Source organism: Chinchilla lanigera, unplaced genomic scaffold (assembly GCF_000276665.1).
Source record: "Chinchilla lanigera isolate Chin_1 unplaced genomic scaffold, ChiLan1.0 scaffold00178, whole genome shotgun sequence".
NCBI classification, from domain to species: domain Eukaryota; kingdom Metazoa; phylum Chordata; class Mammalia; order Rodentia; family Chinchillidae; genus Chinchilla; species Chinchilla lanigera.
Genome location: NW_004955579.1, coordinates 1,021,343 through 1,044,495, shown reverse-complemented (window position 1 = coordinate 1,044,495; position 23,153 = coordinate 1,021,343). Strand labels below are relative to the sequence as shown.

Genomic DNA, 23,153 nt, shown 5'->3' with positions numbered 1-23,153 from the left:
AAAAAAAAAAAAAAATAGAATAAACACCAACATTTTCACATCAGCTGTGTACTTGATTACAAAATCTAAAAAAAAATCAGAATAAAAACCTGTGTGAACTACAATGTAAATACAAACAAAAGTCCCCCATAAAAGTAATCTTTGCTTCAGCTGTCACACCCAAGGCAGTTTTCACATGTGAAAACTGCATGTTCCATACACAAGTATCGTTTATACTGATAGCATTTATGGTGTGTTTTCCTGTTATTTTCTGCAGGGCACAGTTGACATCTTTTTGGCTTTCCTGTTGTCATAGCAGGTCTTACCAGTGTGCTCCACAGTTTTTTTGAGTAGTTCCCCGGGCAGTAACATATTGTTTTTCCTTTAGTGTAAATGATCTCATGAGCTCCGGTCCCAATCTTGAAAGAAAATTTGTTGTGATATTTTATACTTGTTATTTTCTTTGTAAGCTATCAAACTATGCCACACATGTTTAGGATTGAGTAAAACACAACCATTGGCCGACACTTCGTGTTTTGAGTGACATGATAATTACTGCGTAAGTCATCAACAACATCTCTTTCTCCTTCAGTTTTCTTACAGAAAGTTACCATCTCAGGCTTCCATTTTGTCAAGGTTTCCCTATCAGTATTTCCATCATGGTCCAGTGATGCCATTAGCAGTGCCAGTTTGTTTTTCTGAGGCCAATGTTATATCTTTCTTTCTTTTTGAGACAGGGTCTCCCTATGCAGTTCAGGCTGGTCTTGAGCTCACTTTGTAGCCCAGGCTGGCCTCGAACTCCCAACGATCCTCCTGCCTCAGCCTCCCAAGTGCTGGGATTACAGGCGTGCGCCACCACGCCCGGCACCTTCCTGCTGTTTTCATCAGACATACTTGACATCTTGCTGGTCCTGCTGTTTTGTCAAGAGGTTGGTTCATCATACAATGTGTAGTTAATACAAACATAAAACATCAATAAAATATTCTTCATAAGTATTGTGCATTTAGAATAAACACCAGGGGCTGGGGATTTAGCTCAGCGGCAAAACGCCTGCCTGGCAAGCGCAAGGTCGTGAGTTCGGTTCCTGGTACCAGAGAAAAAAGAAATACATTCAAAGCATAATAAGTATTCTCATCTATAGGGGCATACATTTTTATGCCACGTTTTGCAGGGTTTTGGGGAATGTACTGCCTAAAGCTCTGTCGACCATGAAGTGCTGCAAGATGTTCACCAGTAGTCGTGTGTTCAGATGCTGTGTAAACGCTTGACAGTTACCCACAAATCTCAAGCCATGAGCAGACAGCCAGGTTATCAGTTCCTTTTCTGTTTGCGTGGGTGTTGTTGTCAAATCTCAGGCAGTTTTAAAGGAAACCAAATCTAGTCAGTGTCACTGTTACTCTACAGACCTCAAACGTATATCCATGGCTTTTCCTTCAGTCCTTTACATTCTGCAGTTGCCAATAGAAAGCGCTGGTAAGTACAGCTGACTGTATGCTGTACCTGAATGCTTTCAGTTCAGCTAATGAGGTATCATAATAAATATATTTTTGAGTGTGGCTATTGGTGCATACAGAACATTTTACTTGTATTTTAGCATTTGTATATTTCACAATATCTTGTAGGGTTTGTCTGTTACAGTTTCCAACATTGAATGGCAGTGTTGGCATTCTGTCCAATAGGTTTCACTCCTGTGAAGATCCTCACTATATTTTTGGACAGTTCTAACATTGGATCATGTCATTTGGTTGCATGACCATTTTGTACCATTTCTACTAGTCAAATATATAACCACATTGCTGTTTCCTTCATCATCTGAATCAAAGAGGTCTGCATTCTCTGTATATCAGTCAATTCTTGCTCCATTTCACTGTCACAGGAACTTTGGCTCACATGGCCAACTTGGAAGTCATTATTATCTTCATCCTCCCTGCATGAACGATCTGATGATTCACTTTTGACCTTCTCCAAAACTTGCAAACCTGGTTTTTCATGTGCCACTGGTCTACTTCTACCAGAAAAATCAAAAGAAAACTTAAAAAAAAAAATCCTAGCTGGGCATGGTGGCGCATGCCTGTAATCCCAGCACTCAGGAGGCTGAGGCAACAGGAGAGGAATGTTGCAAGTTCAAGGCCAGCCTGGGCTACAAAGTGAGTTCAAGACTAGCCTGAATTGCATAGCAAGACCCTGTCTCAAAAAAAAAAAAAATCCTAAATTCACAGTAACTTAGCAGTGGGTAAAACTCACCTGTTGCTGCTTTGGATCTCCTGTACACACCTTGCCATTTGTCTGCCAAGAAGGTGAATGTACAAATGGGATTTTACTTTCCCCAGGTGCAGCTCCTGTGAGTCACACCCACATTCCACTTATGGTGAAATACATGTTTATAGTAGTGGTGTATTTTACCTGCACTGATGCTCAGTTAAACATACGTAAAGCCTGTTAGATGCAGGGAGAGCATTACGTGGGTGAAAATCCCAGTTTGACACCTTTGCACACATCTGAATGCCTTGCTGTTGGTCAAACCAAGCGGCCAAACACGAAAGGTTGCTTCCAGTATCCTCCAGGCACAGCCACTGAGGTGCATAGCCCACTGCTATTATGTTACAGCACAAATTTACAGTAGAAAAGTATGGGATGGGTTGCTGTAACACAGTGTTACGTCCCTTGGGCTTAAATAACAATAATATACCTAAGTCATTTTTTAAAGCAGAAAAACACATTAAAAACATTATCCATAATGCCAAACCGGGGCTGGGGATTTAGCTCAGCAGCACAGCACCTGCCTGGCAAGTTTGAGGTCGTGAGTTCGATTCCCAGTACCGGAAAACAACAACAACAACAACAAAAAACATAATGCCAAACCACCTGTGATGGTAGTTGGTGGAAAACTAGAAATTGAGTGGAGCTGTGGGGTGTTTTTGTTTGCTTGGTTTTTTTGTCTTTTTGAGACAGGGTCTCGCTATGCTGACCTTGAGCTCACTTTGTAGCCCAGGCTGGCCTCGAACTCTCAAGGATCCTCCTGCCTCAGCCTCTCTAGTGCTGGGATTACAGGCGTGCGCCACCATGCCCGGCAGGTTTTTCTATTTGTACTGATAAACTATACTAAAAAATATGGCTTAGGATTTTTAAATTTTGTGGACTCTTTAATTACAATCTACTTTTAAGATTTTCTTGGTGAGAATTAAAAATGTATTCTAGGGTTTGTTGATCAGAGTATTCAGGTCTGATTTTATGCCATGTTGCCATTACTTTTCTGACTGGCAGTTTCTTGTTTTTGTGTTTGTTTTGTCTTTTGTGGTGCTGGGGATGGGTGGAGGTTGATTTCAGTTATATCCCCGAGCATTTTTAATTTTAATTTCCAGTTTTGAGACAGGGTCTTGATAAGTTGCCTAGACTGGCCTTGACCTTGCAGTCCTGCCTCAGCCTCCCAAGTGCTGGATAACCAGGATGTACTACCACATCCAGGAGAGTTTTGTGGTCACTTTTCTCTTGGAGGCCTCTGAAATTCAGGGTTCAATTAGGTATCTTCTTAGTGGATCACAGCAGGGCAAACAGATGAAAATACAGTGCACAGGAGTAAGCTGTCAGCCGTGCCTGGGTGTCAGCTGCAGTAGTGTCCTTGTGCCCCTGTGACTGCACACTGGAATGAGTGACAGCCCCACCAGCATGGGGTGGAAAGGTCAACACAGTGGTGTTTGTTATACTTTGTTTTTCATTTAGAGCTCATCAGAGTTGTTCATTTAGAGTTGTTGAAATTGAGAGGGCATGTGGCTCCATGGCAGGTACTTGCTTGGGATCTGCAAGGCCTTAACCAATCCCAGTTTATTATAAAATATTATTAAATAAATAAATAAGTAAATTTGAGCTTGAAGGTTTTTTGCTTAGTCATGTAGGGAAGAACCTTTGTTTGCAATGAACAGGCGGTTGTATTTTTCAATTCCTATGTATAGACAGGTTTTTAAAACATGCTTTTTCTGATGTGAGAAGAATGCATGCTCACTGTAGAACATTTCAAACTTCAGAGCAGAATACACAGGAAAAATCATCTGGGACCCTAACTAGTGATAACCGTGGGTAAATTGATTTTGATAGTTTTTTTAAAATTTGCATTCAGAAATATAACTGTGGGGCTGGGGATATATCTCACCACCACAGCACCTGCCTGGCAAGTGCGAGGTCCTGAGTTCGATTCCTGGTACCAAAAAAGAAAGAAATACACCTGTGATTATTGCAGTATTATCTGTGGTAGTATTATCTTTTATTTAAATAATGTCCAGGGAATACATTTGAAAAGCAAAATTATTAGATATTATATGGTAAGAAAAAGATAAAATTAGAATATTTAATTTCTTCTTAGGTTATAAAAGTGTATTTGCTGGAGTTATTTAGTAGATCTGGGTTCAGTGAGTTTGAATTTGAGCTCACTGGAAGAGCATGATGGTTCTGAAAAGCAGAAGGCTGGTTATGGAAGCCGGTGTTTGTTTTGAGTGGTGAGATGTTACAAACCAGTAGGTTTATCACAGCTCTTACGGAAACGACCTTTGGAAGAAAAGCATTCCCTCCACAGTGAGTCAGAGCCTTAGCTTGCTTTTCTCCCTGCGTGGGATATTAACATTTGTTAGTAGGAATGTTCTTTAGTGAAGTAGTGCTTTCCTGTAGCACAAAGTGATAGCTGCTTTTGAGACTTCTGAGGAGACTTCCTGGATTGTCTTGTCTTTCCCTGGAAGCAGCTGCCCACATGACCAGGTCAGTGTCATCTGGTTGCATTAGTAACAGTGAGGATCAAGTCAGTCCCACCTCTCCCCACCTCCCTTTCCTGTCAGGAAGATGGGGTTGAAAAGGGCCTGCCCTGCAGTTGCCTGTGAGGCTGGTATGGGCAGAGGCCCGGTGAAATGCTGGACAGGCAGATGGGTGCACTCCTGGTTGCCACCTGAGTCACAGACAGGCGTGCACCGCTGTGACTGATGACCCCTTGCTGATGGCCCTGATGTGGCCTGAGTCATCGCTGTCACCGTAGAGTGCCCTTCGCCACCTCCCTCCCCCACTTCCATTGGGGTGGAACAAATGAGCCTTGGAGTATTTTTCTGTTTCTGTTTCACTGTGGTTTGTTTATTATGTGTTGTTGCTAAGAATTTATCTGCCCCAATACTTCTCCATTTTTAACACTTGAAGGTGTGAATTAGAATTCCACTTTCTTGCTCTTTTGCCCTGTTTCTCCCTAAAATAAACCCGAGGGTCCTACTTACTTGCTTTCCTGTCTTTCTTATAACAAACACTGCCCCGGGACATGCTAATTACCTGATTCAGGAGATAGTTATAACTACGGTAAGCATATTAAGGCCCAAGATATAGCAGGTACAAGTGCCTGCCTGGCTAGTGCAAGGTCCTGAGTTCAAGTCCCAGTACCAAAAAATTAAAATTTAAATTAAAAAAATATTAGATTATAAAATTTATTAGTTCCAGTAACCATGTCCGTCCATTTGCGAATAAGTACTGTTAGTGACTAAAGTGGAGATTTGAAAATGAACATCTTATTTCTGGATCAGTTGACATAGTTTAATTTTAACCTGAGTTAAATGTGGGATTGTTTTCTTCTGTTCACATCTGAGGAAGTCATGATTTAGGTTCCCAGAGGAAGGTAGATCTGTGGAAAATGACTTCAGTGATGTGCGAGAACATTATCCAGCTCATGTCACGCCATAAATATTACATTGGAGAACATGTTACACACTAGCTTTTGGTTACCTAGCTCACATTGAGATACCAGTACAGATTTCTAAAATTATAATCCGAAAGATACAGATACCTTGTGTTTTCTTACAAAACATTAGTTACTTATTTGTTAAAGGACTTAGTCTAATCTTTAACAGTTATACGTCTTAGTGTCCAGCATGCTGCATGTGCTTATAGTTCGTCCTCAGTAACCTAAACAGATTGTGCAGCGAGCTGTTACTACTCGTTTTACTAAGCCTTTCTATACCCAATTAGTAAATTGATGTTTAATGCCCATGTGGTCATTACTACACATGCCAAAGGTAAACTGCCTAGTGACATTAATTTATTTCATTTCTTCTCTCGATACAGTATTTAAATGCCTAGCATGTGGGTGCATAAAAATCTGTGAACACTTTCTACTTAGTATCTGAGTACAGGGATTTTAAAACCAAAAACCCAGATTAATCCAATACAAAAATGACAATGCAGCTTCTATTATTTCCATGCAGATGAAGATCTTAAGAATTTAGGCAGTAGGCAATAGAGGGCCTGCACCAGTAAGATAAGTTGCCATAAATTTGGTGGCTTAAAGCAACATAAATTTATCTTTTGCATTTCTAGAGGCCCAAATTTTTTCCTCTTGGTCGAAACTACCTTTGCATTGGCAAGGCTATGCCCCCTTTGGGGGCTGAGGGGAGAAGCCCTTTCTCTGGCTTTTCCAGCTTCTTAGGACATATCCCTTGGCTCTTGGCTCTCCTTCACCTTCAGATCCAGCAGCTGCTGCCACTGGCGCGTGGCCTTGTGCCTGTGTCGTTTCTCTGTCCTCCTCCATATAAAGACACTTGTGCTGGCATTTGGGTCTCATGTAGATAATCTTCTAACTGAAGGGTAATCTTCTAACTGAAGATCCTTATTCAAAAATTTTTTTCAAAATCCTTAAATCAGATTTGCAGATGCCTCTTTTTGTTGCTTAAGGCAATATGCCGAGATTGTGGCGATAAAATGTGGCTATCGTTTGGGGGAGGGACAGTGTTGAACCTACCATACTGCCCCATGTGTTGGAATATCCAGGAGCCAGTACAGATCGACAGCAGCAGTAATCATGCCTCACTGTATCTCATCTGTTCCAAGGCATGTTTTCCCCCTACTTTGACGGCTCTGAAACCAAGTTCGTGCCAGGATGGTGTGCATTATTTAATTCACAGTGCTCATTCTTAGTGACACACAAAATGATGCTGTAGCTTATAATTGATCACATCTTAGATTTCATCCATGGTTATTTCCACTTTCCACCTGAGAGTTGTTGTAGTCTTCTGGGGATAGAATACACAGATCCAGGTAGCTGAGCCCAGAGTGCTAGGATCATAGGCATGCACCACCATACCCGGCTCTTACATATTAAATGCACGAAGTATTTAAATTATTTTTCCACAGGGCCCTGGGTGACTGTATTTAAAATACTGATCTTTCTGGATTGCGAATATTTTATATGAGAGGAAAGCATAGCATACCGTTTTGAACAGTTTTCTCCAAAATGCATGTGCCATGCTTCTGATACCTTTCCTGGACACAGACACCCTAAGGAACTCCTTTGGATTGAGGTTCCTTTTTCGGGAAGTTTCTTGAGTGATCGGTCCTGTAGGCATAGCTGCAGGTCAGCACCGCCTCTGCTGCAGGGCCTTGAAATATACAGCTGGAGGGCTTTGACTTTGGCTGCTGGATACTGAGAAAACATCAAACACAGGTGTTATGTCTCTGTTGAAAGGGGGTTTAGTAAGACAGAATTGGCAGTAATACCCAGATGTCCTGAGGGAGGAAGGGCTTCTGAATCTCAGGGAAATGATGAAGGAGAGGAGTAAAAAAGTAACAAAGACTCCAGGTGCAAACAGGCTGGTGCTGGTACCAAGAAAAGTGGTTTGCAGACACATGGCCAGAGTGGGAAGTTAACTCAGTTTTTACATACTGAGTTTGAGAAGTCTAGCCTGTTTACTGTCTCTATAGATTTACTTTACTTTTCTTTTTTTTTCTTTTTTGAGACAGGGTCTTGCTATGTAGTTCAGACTGGCCTTGAACTCAACTGTGTAGTCAAACTGGCTTAACTCATGGTGATCCTCCTGCCTCACCCTCCCAAGTGCTAGGATTATAGGTGTGAACCACCAAACCTGGTGGATTTACCTATTTTGGATATATCATCCAGTAATGAAATCATACAGTATGTGGTTGTTTGTGTCTAGCTTATTTCACTAAGCATATTTATAAGATTTGTTCACACAGCATTATTAAATGTTTAATTTCTTTCAGGGCCACATAATATTCCATTGCCAAGATACACCACAGTTTGTACATTCATTCATTTGTAGCTGTTTAGGCTGTTTTCACCTTGTGAATAGTGTTGTGAACATTCCTGTCCAAATTTTTGTTTGAATGCCCGTTTTCAATTTTCTTGAGTATCTACCTAGGAGTGGAATTGTTGGGTCTGTGTTTAACTTTCTGAGGAATGCTAAACTGTTTTCCGTAATGTCTGTGCCATTTCACATTCTCACTAGCAGTATATGAAGGCTGTAGTTCCTCCAGCTCCTTGTTAACACTTACTTTATTTTTGTTTTTTTAATATAGCTATCCTGGTGGGTGTGAAGTAACATCTCATTGTGGTTTGATTTGCATTTCCCTAGTGACTAATACCACCATCACATGATTTTGTGCATTTCTTCCCAACCCTGCAGTTAGTGAGATAGTTACGTAGCTTGAGATAGGCTGTGGTGGCAGATATTTGCAGTGTTGTAAAGTCAGTAGTCTCAGCGAAGCTGCGGTAAGTAGTTGCCAGCCTTTCCCTGCTGTAACAGTGCTGTCCTCTGGAGAGGCTCAGCTGTCTTTTGAAAGGCAGAAGGGCCTTGGGCTGCCTTATCCAAGGGAGGGTCTGCACTGGCTTGCAAAAGAGGCTCAGCTGCCTCTGGTTCTCTACTGCAGGTGTACTGTGTCCTGAGTCACCCTCCATCCCAAAGTTGTTTTGCTTTCTCAGTGTGAGAGGCCTGCAGAAAGCTACTTTGTTCTTTAGGAGCTAGCTTGTTGCCCTGGGTATCAGTGTCTCACTCTCTTCCTCTCCCCCTTCCTCTTCCTCTTCCTCTCCCCTTCTCTCTGTCTTCTCTCTCTCCCCCCTCCCCCTCTTCCCCTCTGCCCCCCCCTCTCCCTCTCTCCCTCTCTCCTTTCTCCCTTTCTCCCTCTCTCTATTTATTTATTTTGGTACTAGGAATCAAACTCAGGACCTCGTGCTTGCCAGGCAGGCGCTATGCTGCTGAGCTACATCCCCAGCCCACCTGGGTATCTCTTGAGAGAGGCCTGTGAGGGCAGCTGCCTGTCTCTGTGCCTCTCCTTCCAGAGTTCTTGCCCCTCAGCTCAGCCAGACTCCAGTTTTAGCCTCTCCTGCTCTAAGAGACATTCCCGAACTCTGCTGGCTTCTCTGTTTCTCAGATACATTTTTATGAATTTCTCAACCTTTCATGCCACACTCCTGAAGAGAAGAGCCATGCAGTGTCACCATGCTGCCCTGGTCTCCCAGGTTTCAGCCCCCTGAACCCTTCTTGGCTGGACAGTCCACAGGGTGTTTTTAGAAACACAGGTGCATAGGTGGGACTCTGTGTGTGAGAGTCTGTGCGCTTGCCATCTCTCTGGTCTCACTGTGTACTGAATTCTGATGTATATCTGGGTTTTCAACTGATGTGGCAAATCTCACACTCATCAGGAAGACTGAGCCAAATGCTCTTTAAGGACAAAGTACATAACTGACCGTTGGTTCATCTAACAGGGAGCTGTGGATTAGGCTTCCAATTTATTTCTAGGCCCTTGCAGTTACTTATTTGGTTCTGTTATTGTTTTGGGAAGTATTCAATTAAAATAAACTGTGATTAAAGGTTATTTTAGTGGAAACATGGAAAAATTCTGGAGGTAGGTCATGGTAGTACTTGCACAACATTGTAAATGTGCTTAATGCCACTTACTCTTACACTTAAAAATGCAGACATGATACATTTTGTTATATTTTGCTATAAAATTGTAGATTATAAAAAATTTAAAAGACTGTGGTGAAATATCACTACTTACTAGAATAACTTAAATTAAAAGTAAGAGAAGAAATCTTTCTCTTGTACACTGTGGAAGGACAAAGTAGGAAAGACAACTAAAATGCATCCTTAGCATGCAATTTAGCAAACACTCTTAAGACATTTATTCTGGAGAAGTGAAACTTACATTTACACAAAAACCTTTACACAAATGGTCATAATGGCTTAATTTGTAATAGTCAAAACTAAAACAAGCAAAATGTCCTTTAGTAAGTGAGTGGTTAAGCAGATTGTCACATCCTTACCACTGTGTACCCCTGTCATTAAAAAGGAACAGACTACTGCTACATGGAGCAAACTGGACAGATCTCAGGGGCACGTGCTAGATGAAAAAGCCAGTCTCAAATGACCTGTGGCTTCCTTATGTATTAGCCTTGGAATTGACGAGATGGAGAACATATTAGTTGTTACCAGGATTAGGGATGGTGGGGACATGAGTGTGAAGGAGCAAGCAGAGGATCCTTTTTGGTGATGGCACAGTTTGGTGGTTGGGTGGTTAGTTGGTTTGATGACAGGGTACATAGTACAGGCCAGCCTTGAACTTGCCATGAACTCCAGGTTGGCCTGGAGCTTGGTATTCTCCAGCCTTGTTTTCCCATAGGCTTATGCCACCATATATAGCAGTTCTGTGTCTCCTGGCTTCTGTGCTTGATTGTGGTGGTGGTAGTGGTTACACAGATTCACGTGATAGATGCAGGAGGGATGGGTATTCACTTCCTGGTTACTGTGTTTTGATTGTGGTGGTGGTTACACAGGTCCCTGTGATGGATAGAGGAGGGGAAGGATCTATCTCTTTGTTTCGCTTTGGTCTCCTTGATACTATGCTTTGGTTGTATAAGATATAACCACTGGGGAAGTTGGGTGACAAGTACATAGGGCCTTTCTGTGCTTTTGAAACTTGTATAATCATTCTGTAATTCTGAACTATTGTTACTTATGATACCAATTCTGAAACTCTATGGACATCAGTGAAGCATCCTACAATTCACTTCTATTCTGATAGTACCCAGAGTTAGCATCAGACCTCACAGACTGAGGGCTCAGTTTCACAGGACTGTCCATCCACCTATAGATGCCATCTGCAGGTAGGGTGTCTAGGCTACCCATATTTATCAGCCAACTACAGATTCAGGGCTCCTACCCCTTAGGTTCGATAATATTCTAGAATGGTTCACAAAACTTAGGTAACAGGTCACTTACACTCACTGGTTTATTACACAGGAATGTCAGGGAGAGATGCATAGGGAAAGGTATTGAGGTGTGGCCTGGGGGTATGTGTTGCAGGTGAGGCATCCCTGCCTTCTTGGCACACCACCATCCTGGCATCCATGAGTCCACCAGCCCAGGAGCTCACTGAACCTCATCCCTAGGTTTGTCTATGCCTACGCCATTGGGTAGGCAGGGCTGATTACATCCCTTGCTGGTGGCTCTGAGGCTGGCCCTTTCCTGAGGCTTGCAGGGGCCCAGCCACTGGTCGTCTTGTTAGTGTACAGAGATGCCTGCTACTCCAAGCATCCCAAGGCACTTAGGAACTATGCACTAGGGACAGAGACCCAATACATATTTTTTATTTTATCATAGTGATCTTATGATCTCATTTATTTATTTCTGTATATAGTTACACATATATAATGAATAAATCAGTGCATTTTCTAGAAAGAATAGATGAGAGTCACAATTTTTTTTTTTTTTTTTTTTTTTTGTCTTTTTGAGGCAGGGTCTCGCTCTGCAGTTCAGGCTGGCCTTGCATTCACTTTGTAGCCCAGGCTGGCCTTGAACTCACAACGATCCTCCTGCCTCAGTCTCCCAGTGCTAGGATTACAAGCGTGCATCACCATGCCTGGCTGAGAGTCAGAAATTTGATCAAGAGATACACACACTTTTGAAATTTTCCCCCTGAGCTTCCCTCAGTATATTGTGTGGAACAAAACAAATGATAGTGAAAGTTGTTTTTCTGGAATGTAACTATAGGACCAAAACTGTAACTTTAAAAAAAAGAGGATTTCCATCTTGACATCACAGTTAATGACGATAGTATGCCCAAAAAGCTATAATTGGGATAGATCTACTGGAATCTTAATATTAAACACCATTAAATGTCCATTCATTAAGATAAATGGTTATATTCAGGAAAATACAGATAAAGAATTAAAAAGATTGAGAACAATAGGCTTTAGGATAGCACGTTTCTAGCATCATTATCATACCTCTTGAGTTGTTTGCTGTTTGTATGAGCAAGTAAGTCCTTAGGAAAGACATAATAAATCTCTTTCTTGAAAATGCCAGGCATGATAGTGCATGACTGTAGTCGGAGCACTGGGGTGACTGAGGCAGGAGGATCACTGAGGGTTCGAGGCCACCCTGGGCTACATGATGAGACCCTGTCTCCCACCCCCCCCAAAAAAGAGAGAAAAACTGCAGTAAAACTTTAAATCTTATGTGCTTTCTGAAGCCATGAAGGTAGTAGGTTTTCCTGTCTCTTCTGAATTCTAAAAGAGTGTTGTCTTATGTAGTTTCTTTTTATATATACATAGTAGAATGAGGCTGAATTGATTCCAGATAGACACATATGCAGTTAATTCAGTGCCATAATTACATATCCACTGATCCATTCCAGTCAAAACATAAGAATGTCAGTTTGAATAGCAGTGTTTGATTTGAACTTAAAATAAAAACCAAACAGACTGTCTTATGTGTTTCAGTGAAGATGAGATGAGAGGCTTTCTACTTTGGTCTGATTTTAATTTGTGAGATTGATGTAACTCAAGCCAAAATCTTGATTTAAATCAAGATTACCAAGTAATCTGTGTGACTTTTCCCTCTGTCAGCAATAGCAAGGAGTTAGAATTTTGTTAGAACATGCTTCTTTTAAAAATGCCACCTTATGGACACCTGCTGTGAGGGGTTAGATAACTCTCTTGACAAGTCTTTTGATGAGCTGTCTTACTGTACTCATGGCATAAGTTATGATGTCTCTGTTTTGACTTGGCCACTGAATGTTAGTCTTGGCCTAAATTCTGCTATCATTCCACACGTACCTTAAAAAGTAAGCTCCCCTTAACAATAATTGGATGAATAGTATGTGTCAGATACAATGTGAAATTCAAGTAATATTCATTTAGTGAATTAGAAATAAGAATTGGTTTTCAAATAACCCAGACAACTTTGTTACAGAAGGTATAGGAATCATGCTGGGCGTGGTGGCGCCCGCCTGTAATCCCAGCTGAGGCAGGAGGATTGTTGTGAGTTCGAGACCAGCCTGGGCTACAAAGTGAGCTCAAGGCCAGTCTGAACTGCATAGCAAGAACCTGTCTCAAAGGGGCTGGGGATTTAGCTCAGTGGCAAAAGCGCCTGCCTGGCAAGCGCAAGGTCGTGAGTTCGACAAAAAAAAACAAAAAAAAAAAAAAAAAGAACCTGTCTCAAAAAGACAAAAAAAAAAAAAAAAGTATGGGAATCAATGTAGTTTTTAAGATTTTTTTTAAAACTATTTTTCTTTTCTTTTTTCTTTTTTTCTTTTTTTTTTTTTTTGAGAAAGGGTTTCACTATGTAGTTCAGGCTGGTCCAGAACTCACTGTGTTGTCTAGGCTGCTCTTAAACACCCAGTGATCTTCCTGCCTTGGCCTCCCTTTTTTTTTATTTAAAGAGAAAAAAAAATTCAAAAAAGATAATAGGAGGGTAATAATGGTTAACACATTGTGTATTGTTGTCTTTAAATTAGTTACTCAGAGTACAAGATACCAACATTTAATTGTCCAAACAATATTAGCACAAACCTTTCATTTCAGTGAACTAAGAGAAATCACTCGTATAACTATCTTAGCTATCTTTTATATATATATAAACTTTTCCTGTCTTTTCTCCATTCCCCCATCCCAGTTTTTCTTTCCTTTTGAGATTTCTTCCCATTTTACAATGTCGTTGTACGTTTTGGATCTTAATGACTCATCCAGCTTCTTACACAGCACTCCTTTAAAGAGCCTTCTGCAGACAGAAGTAAACAGACATTTGGTCTCTGCTACCACTGCCTCTCCTTTGGCCAGAAGGAGCCTTGTGCTGTGACAATGACACCAAACTTGTGGGCTTCACTTTGGCTCAGCCAGCTTTCCTTTGTCAGCAGCCCCAATTTCATACCATAGAATCAGAGAAAACATGGGGCAGTCACTATTTTACCCTGACTCTGGTAGCCCTTTATCTGATTTGTGGTGAGAATATACAAGAGCAGTTATGGTCCCTACCTTAGTCTCAGGTATTGATGTTTTTACACATTCCCTGGTGAACTTTCCCATCAGCGTAAAAAGTGCCTAGGACAGTAGTGGCAAACCTATGGCCCTTGGGATAATTTTGAACACATTTCCTGGTGGGAGAGCAGCCTTAAACAGGCTGAAGTTTCAGCAGGGTCATTGTATCTTTATGTTCTTTTTGGTATGTGAAGTTACATGGTACAGGAACTGCAGTGTACATAAAGCTGACACAAGCCACTGAGAAAATTATAGCCTTGGGGATTTTAAGAGACCAGTGGCTTTATTTACTGTGTAAGCTAGTTGATTGCCTGTTTTTTATTAAGACTAGAAATAGATTATTTTAAAACTCCTTCCACGTGCTTTTTACCATCAAACTAGCAATGTGAACAAATGCTCTGACCATTGTTCCAGGGCAGGTGAGTGTTTTCCGGGAGATGCTTTCTCCACAGTCTTCCAACACTGACTCCTGTTTTTCTTTAGAGAAGCAGCTGTTTGGACAATACATCCCAGTATCTTAGAAAAATGCTATTTAATATTAAGATTTCTTGTCCCTGTTTTTTCTGCTTTTCATGAGTAACCCCAAGTCTCTAGAGTAGATGGGGTGGGCAGGTTGGAATCGAGGAACTGGAAGAGGACAGTTAGGCTGAAAATGGGTAAAGAAGTTTGAACATGAAAAGCTTAGAAGGCACAAATTTGTGTGGGTACCCTTGTACATTTTCGTCAGTTCTCTTGATGTGCTCAATAGCCAGGTGGCAGGAAGGTGCGAGACCTCTCCCTGTGCTCAGAAGAGCGAGCACTCTGTCAGGTGCTCCTGGCTTAAGGCTTTAAATTTTGACAGCTCTTCTTTGGAAGTTTTGTCCATTGTTAATTTTTTACCCCCGTACAGGGAGTTGAACCTGGGGCCACTTTACCGCTGATCTACATCCCCTTTTTATTATTTTAAGACAGGGTCTCGCTAAATTGCCCAGGCTGGTCTTGAACTTGTGAGCCTCCTGTGTCATGCCAGCCTCTGTAGTAGATGGGATCACAAGTGTGAACCACTGCTCCTGGCTAATGTAAGTTTGTGATGTCATTCCTAGTGCCTTTTTCCCATCACAGTTATGCAGTGTGAATAGGTTGTATAGGGTTGTTTTTCTTTAGGCCCGACATCAGGGTTCTCCTTTCCCTCCAGTGCCGCACAAACACCTGCTTTCCATGTATGTCAGGGCCAGAAAGTATTGGATAGGGAATTACAGCTATCAGGTTGTTCAGGGTGTGGCATTTGGGAATGAGGAGGGAGGAAAGTTGCTCTTGTCCTCTGTGCAGGTGTCTGGGCCCCTCCCTTTTAACAGCAGTTCCCAAGGCTGGTTCTGCAGGAAGATGTTCTGCCTGTGTTTGGACCTTGAACTCCTTTGGTTGGTTTATATATAAACCAACATTTTTCTGGGCAATTTTAATTTTTCACAAGTTTTTTTCACCATGTACGAATTTTATTGGTGTGCTCAGGATGGCTCAGATGTGCTGGGGCTAGAGACAGGGCAGCGAGCTGTGAATAGGGCTTTGCTAACAGCTGGCTGGTGCCCCCAGTGAGCTGACTGGGCCTGCCCCTGGCTCCAGGCCCCTTCCAGAGCTGACAGGCCAGATGGCTGAGATTCCTCCTTCCTCTCCTCTGGTTGTGGTCTCAGAGAGTGAAAGGATTCATCCCCTGTAATCAGTCATTGCTACCAGTAAGAAGTTTGTGGTTTTTTTTTTTTTTTGTTTTCTTTTGAAATAGTGCCTGAATGTATTTAGAATTGAGCAAAGCTTTACTCCTTCTTGGAATAAGAACATGAGTAAATGATTTTGATAAGCCAGTTTACTATTTGATGGGTTGCTGAAATGGTCAGTGTATCCATTTAACTTTTAAATTTTACTGAAAAGTACTAAATACTATAGTAATGCTTCAGGTGTAATACAGTTAGACATGGTATCACATTTCCCAGACGTTACCTAGTTAAACTTAATATAGATTTGTCTTTTAACAAGGAGCCAACAAGATTATACCACATTCTTCAGTGCCACTGATGCTGGTGGTGTTTTAAAGCACTGGTTTGGTGTGCTCTTGGTAGTTATCTTTGCTGATGTCATAATGCTGAGTGTATAGAACTTGTGGAGGGTAAAATCCTGGACACCTCCTTGTATGAATAAGTTCATTCCTTTTGTTTAATGTTAAATATTATTCCACATTATATTTTTAATGCTTAGAAATGGGAAAATACTTAATCAGAATTAGAATGTTTTGACCATTTTATAAATCTGTTTTATTTTTTCCACATCAGGGGGTGTAACAGGAAGGAACCTGGACCCTAGCTGGGTTCCTCACGCTGGCTGCACATCTGATAGATAGAGCCATTGATCCTTCAAAGGGTTCCCCTGAGCACTAAACAAGATACTGCATGTAGAGTTCCTGGCACACACTTAAATGATCTTTGTATATTTGGCTTAATTTTTCTAAATAATATGTCTGATCATATCAACATACTAAAGATAGGCTTTTGTTCTTTTAAAAGATAGCATTAAAAAGATTTGCAGGGAAACGTCAGTCCTTAATATAAACTTGAATGATCTTACAATGATTGTTTCTGGTTCAGAGAGATAATATAAATAATAAGCATAAAAGCTTTCTTATAATTGGAACTTAAAAGAATTTAAGTAAGTTCTTTTTTCAGTTGGAGGATAAGATTTAAAACTAAACAATACGTGTTCATGTATTTCTGTATGCCTTGGGAATACGTTTTTGTTGTCCGTGTAGTCCTTTCTCTGTCATGCTTTTGCTACTTTAAATTTTGTTTTGTCCAACATAAGCAAATATTTATGAATATGTGTTAGAAGCAGATTTTGACTTTGTGAACAGAATTTAAAATTTGTGGGGCTGGGGATTTAGCTCAGCGGCAAAGCGCCTGCCTGGCAAGTGCAAGGTCGTAAGTTCGGTTCCCGGTACCGGAGAAAAAAAAAAAAAAAAAAAAAAAAAAAAAAAAAATTTGTTAACGGCTGTATTTGATATATTCTTAGTTAAAAATTCCTAGTTAAACTTAATATGGATTTGATATATTCTTTGATATATCAAATTTGATATATTCTTATTTTCTTTGGTTCTTTGAAGTAACCATTTAAAAATTGAAAACCTCAGGACTGTTGGATGCCTCAAGATGCTGCTAGGAGACATGACACTCAAAATCATCTTCCACACAACTCTGGCGTGGCAGGCTTGTTTCTGCAAGTGGTTCTTTGTTCCTTCCAGAGTAGCCTGGGTTCTGCACTGCATCTCCTTGAGCTCTAAGATCACACATTTCCATGGGAAGCCTGGGTGGCCATGGCTTAAAGAATAGAACAGCTCAGTGTGGCCAGCACACATTCCAGCTTCCTGGCTGCCCTTCCTCCATCTCCACTGCAGCCACAGCAGACCCCATGTGGCTTAGAATTTTCTTTTTTCTTTGCCTGGTATAAGGGGAAGGAAAAATCAGACTTTTTCCTACACATCCAACACAGCACTTCTCCTCTGGTACTAAAATAGGGAAGGGTCTGGATCTAGGTATTTATTTCCCAGGGTCGGCTGCCTATCTGTTATCTCTTGGTGTGTGTCCTCACACACCAAGCAGTTCTCCAGCTGACACAGCTGGTGTCATATAACTCAGTTCTATTCTGACACTATCCACCTGAAGTTAGTATCAGATCCCACAGGTTAAGGACTTGGTCCTGTAAGAATTCTAATACCCGCTACCTCCCACACACACTTCAGTCATCAGTTGTGTGTAGTATAAGATGTCACCTATGCTTCTGACCAATTAGTTATAAATCAGTTCCCACAACACCCACCTCAAATTTTATTAATTTACTAGAATGGCTTGTAGAACCCAAGAAACACTTACTTTTACTGGTTTATTATAAGGGGTATTATAAAGGACACAAGTGACCAACCAGATGAAGAGATACATAGGGCAGGGTATGGAGAGGGGACACAGAGCTTCTGTACCCACTGCTCATGCTCCAGATGGGCACTTCTCTAGGCAACTACACATGTTCAACCATCTGAAAGCCCTGCAAACCCTGTCCTTTTGGTTTTGGTGGAGGTCTGGTAAGTAACTGTGCTACTCAACCATGACCCTTGTCCTCTCCCGAGAGGTGGAAAGAGGGATGGTGGCTGGAGGCTAAAGCTCTGAGTCACATCTAGCTTTTTAATAAAAAGAGGCTATCTTTCTTCCAGTGAACATGTTTGGTGCCTTTGTCAAAGATAAGGTAGCTGAATGTGTTTGAAGTTGTGTCTGCATCTTCTATTCTAGTCCACTGATCCTCAGGTCTGTTTTTTTGTGTTTGTTTTTGGGTTTTTTGGCGGGGGGTGGTTTGCCAGTATCATGCTGATTTTATCACAGTAGCTTTGTAGTATAATTTCAGGTTAGGGATTGTGATACCCCCTGCCTTGCCTTCGTTGCCCAGAACTGCTTTTGCTGTTCTAGGTCTCTTCTGGTTCCAAATGAATTTTAGGAATGTTTTCTCTAGTTCTGCAAGGTATGCTAAGGATATTTTGATTGGGATTGCACTAAGTCTGTATAACAGTTTTGGGAGTAGGGCCAATTTCACTATAACATAGTTGCATTTTGGCTTTCAAATTTGATGTACCAAAAATTTTCTATGAAATCAAATTTAGAATAGATTGCTTATAAGAGAATCCTATTTCTGAGTATCACTCTCCCCTAATATAATTAAAATATGGTTTAAAATTTATTTACACGTAATTTTGGTTATTTCAAAAATACAGTCCTGAGTTAAAAACATTTTCTTAATTTTAATACTAAATTCCAATAGTAGTTGGAAAAGTAGTTCGTATTTCTCATAAGGAATTCAAAAGTATGGAAATGCATAGTAGAAAAGGTGCTTTTCTTCCCTTGTTACCAATGTAGTGTACATATTCTTATATACTTTTGTGTATCTATAAATATGTACAACTTATAAAATATGTGCTTATATGTACATGTACATATTTTAAGAATAAATGGCTTCTGTTTTTAGGTTGAAAAATCTGCCTCTAATATTACCAGGTATAGTACTTTTTTATAATATTTTGATGATTTTGTTAGAAAGTAGAAGTTCATTTGATGGTATTTTCAAATATGAATTTGGTGTAACATCCTTACTGACTGAAAAACAAAAACTAGTACTTACTGGCCTAACTGTGGTATTACGATTCTATATGAATAGGAATTCTCTGGTGCCAGGAGATAGAAGAAGGCCCAGTTAAAGGGCCTGATGTTTTTATTTTTTATCATTTGAGACAAGGTTTCACTATGTAGTCGAGACTGGCCTTGAAGTTACTACGTAGCCTCAAAGTTGTGATCCTCCTGTCTCCCTAGTGCTGACATCAAAGGCATGCACCCATGCCCAGCTGTGGCTGATTATTCTAGTAAGATATGGATTGGCAGCTGGAGGTGAAGATTCTGATTCTGATCTTGTTGGGAGCATTTATTGTTGTAACAAATGCAAGTTCTTAGGGGAGAGCTTGAGAGGAATGATACTCTGGGTCCTGTCATCCCTGGGAACTTGTGCAGAACTGAGCCAGCTGGCTCTGAAGGAGAGGGAGTGGGGCGGACCTGTGGTGAGCAGAGCAGAACACGTCTGCTCTGTCCAGAGCCAAGGCTGCCTTGTGGACTCCATGGGAGTGTTCAGCCAGCAAGACTTCGGATCGTAAACCCGAGAAAATGGGATTTGAGCTTTCTTTGAAGATCAGTCTGAGAAAGTTGAACTGTTTGATAAACAAGTAGGAGCTCAAGGTCTTAAGTAAGCAAATTGAAATGAGATTCTTGTTTTCTAGAATAATTGTTCTAGTAGCTAAGTTTAGTGCAGTTGGGAAGCCAGACAAGAAGCTGTTGGTGGGGAAGTAGCAGACATCAAAGAGAGGGCAAGTGTATGCAAGTGTTTAGGTACACGTCTGCAGAAATGTTTGGTGTGTTTACTCTGAAATTACAGAAGGAACACATGTGGTGAAGACATTCTGGCTGTCAGCAACTAGAAGATGCTTTGTATTTCCTTTTTGCTTTTTGTGATGTCATTGTGGTTGGATGGATTTAGAGGGAAGGGGCACAAAGGGATACAGCCTCACAATAAATTTGAGAAAGAACACAACTGAATATCTCCTTTAATGCTTAGCATACACTTGAGTGGCAACCACCTGTCCCATTCCTGACCTGACCTTTTAGTGTGCTGAACTACTGTACAGTCATGTTGAGAAATGGCAAGAGTACCAGTTGGGGATAAATGGCACAGAGTTAACGTATGACCTAGATGAGTCCAGCAAGCCCTCCAGTTCTCCTCATGGTGATAGGTTAGGGTCCCAGACTGTCGCCGTGCTCTGGGGAAAGTACAGCCCAGTGTTGTATCCACTTCCACCAGGGTTAGAGTCCCTCTCAGCAGTGGTAGGAACACATCCTCTGGACATAGTGATTGTCTCTAGTGGTTCTCTTTTCCCTGATCCTTGGCTTTTTTAATATATTCTGTTTCAACTTCTCAGCTATTTCTTCATTTCTGGGAGGTTGTCACCCTTTAGTTTTGGTTCGTTTCTTTTCCCAGGATAGATTCAGGCTAATTTAATCTTGAAACAATTTGTTTTAGTTCCTTCTAGCCCACTTCATGGTTGAAGCGAATCAAGCACTTCATGCCATGTTGCATAAAGAATGAGGCCTGCCTGGGTTGTGAGCAGAGGGAACCCATTGTACCACCAAGGCCATTGCCATTGCTCTCTTCCTGCCAAGGCCCAAGGTGAACAGTCACTCCATGGCTTCTGAGATTGGTGTGGCTGCTTGCAATTCTGGGACCAAGAATTGGCTGCGGATCCCTTTCTCAGTTGTTCTCACATTCAAACATGAGCAGTGGAGTGGATCCTAAAGGAACCTCTTTGAACTCCCCAGCTCGTGGTCCTGTGCCTGGTCCAGGGTCACCTGGCTAGAGCACAGGTTAGAGGGCTTTAATTGGTTCAAGTTATGTGTAACTTAGGAAAGTCTAAAAGGCATCAGAGTGTTTTCTGTCCTTTTCTCAGGCACCAGTACAAACTTGCTGTGATCCACCGTACTTTTAAACCAAGTCTGTGATCACATCGGTGTGGCCCCAGTCCCCTTTTTCCTTTAGACTTATCTGTCAGTGCCCAGAAAGAGTGCTAGCTATCCTCTGCAAGGATGTTTTATTTTAGCTCCAACAACGGAGAAAATATTTTCACCATTTTTAAACTACAGTAGATTTCTTTCTGCTTTCCAAACATGTTTCCAGTATATGGGCACTACCCATGGGGAACTGTAGTTACAGCAGGCACTTGGGTAGGGTAGGAGTCCCCGTGGAGAAGATCTTCATATAGAAAAGTGCTGACTGCTCAACTGAAAGAGGAGAATGAAAGGAGGATGGATGGGGTGAAGGCTCTGTGTCTGGATTTCCAGAGAATATGGAACGCCATGCTAATGATGGTTGTTTTTAAAGTGAAGAGGTCAGTTTTGTGCATTCTGTGATGTTCCAGATCCTAGGGACATTCCTTGCACAGTCAGAAACAGAAGGCTTTGGTGGCCTTTGCTGCTCTTGGCTGTTCTGCCTGTAGACTCTGAAAATGTGACGAGCAAGGCATGGCATTTCTTCTACCTCGGAGACTGTGCTCCAGAGTGTTAGAGCACAGTGTTGTAAAGAAGTGCTATGTAAATGTAGGGCACACAGTAAGAATATGAAATAATCCGTACAACGTTTATCATTGTTGAGAGTCAGTAAGTCATGTGTGTGTTTTTTCCCTTAGGTTCATTTTCCAGACACTGAAAGAGCAGAATGGCTAAATAAGGTAAGATTAGAATATTCCAAATACCAGAGATCAGTGGGAATTAGAGGATGAGAGACCATCTTTCCATATTTGGGAGTTGGGAAGCTGGCAGTGTTGAAGCCCAGTCAGGCTGGCTTCTACTTCCCAGAGAGTGCAGTCATAAGCCTGTGCTGTGTTCTTTCTGAAGAGAGCTGGGTGGTTGACATTGCTGTGTAGCCTTGTATCTTCCTGAGAAGAGCCACTCAAATCTATTTTATAGCAGTCACAAGTGGAAATTCTGGAAACATTATAAAGAGGGAAATAACTCCCTCAAAGCCTAACAGTCTCTATAGTATTTTTTTAAAATACTTTTTGGATCAGTACAGCTTGAACTAGATCTCTTTTACCTTGTACTTTGTGCATCACTGTAGCTATGTAGTGAATACTAACCTAGATAAAGATCACCCTGCAGACCTGGAAGATAGTAGTCTGACTGTGAAAAAATTCATGGGGCTGGAGATGTCACTTAGTGGTAGAGTGCATGTTTAGTGTGTGCAAAGGCCCAGCTGGGTTCCATCCTCAGCGCTGGAAAAAAAATTAATGGATAATTACTGAGCTTTGTAAAGATGTAAGGTTACCAGCAGTGAGCTGAAACCATAGGATGTCTAGTGACTGTTAGTTCTGGTAACATGCTTAAACAGAATATTTGCTTAAAATAACTAATTCTTGTAATAGTATATTGGTTAATCATTAACAAATAAGTTGTAATATCTTTCTAAGGTTCACATTGAACTTTGAAGTGTGGATTTCCCATATTCTTATTCATTTCCCTCTTACATTTTTCAAAACCAAATTCTGGTAAACTACATGATTGTAATTTTCACAGTGACTCAGGTATATTATGCATTTTAACATTTGTTTACCATGGATTTCTTTTTTTTCCAGACTGTAAAGCACATGTGGCCTTTTATTTGCCAATTTATAGAGAAGCTGTTTCGAGAGACCATAGAGCCAGCTGTGCGGGGAGCAAACACCCACCTCAGTACCTTCAGCTTCACAAAGGTGGATATGGGCCAGCAGGTGAGTTCTGCCTTCTGTGTCCTTCCTTGTGCCTAGGACTCCTTGCGCAGTAGGATTGCTGTCAGAACATAAAAACACTTTAGACCACATGTTCTAGAGAAGACCACTCACCATGTGTCTGACTCATGTGTGTGTGGTATGTACGGTACGGCTCAGGATCTGCCCTGGTATGAAGCCTTTTCATGCTTCTAGGTCCTAGGTTGCCTCCTTTTCATTGAGTTGTTCTGGCCAGCTCAGTC

General features: G+C 41.3%; 1 protein-coding gene across 1 annotated transcript in view; it reads left to right on the top strand.

Annotated features, from left to right (window-relative positions):
* The window catches only part of Esyt2 (extended synaptotagmin-like protein 2), an 81,020-nt gene that overhangs the window by 8,080 nt on the left and 49,787 nt on the right, over nucleotides 1–23,153 (top strand). The window contains exons 2-3 of the mRNA XM_013509669.1: nucleotides 21,835–21,876; nucleotides 22,780–22,914. Of these exons, the coding sequence (XP_013365123.1) occupies nucleotides 22,792–22,914 (123 nt within the window). The 5' untranslated portion in view covers nucleotides 21,835–21,876; nucleotides 22,780–22,791. The remainder of the gene's footprint in view (nucleotides 1–21,834; nucleotides 21,877–22,779; nucleotides 22,915–23,153) is intronic.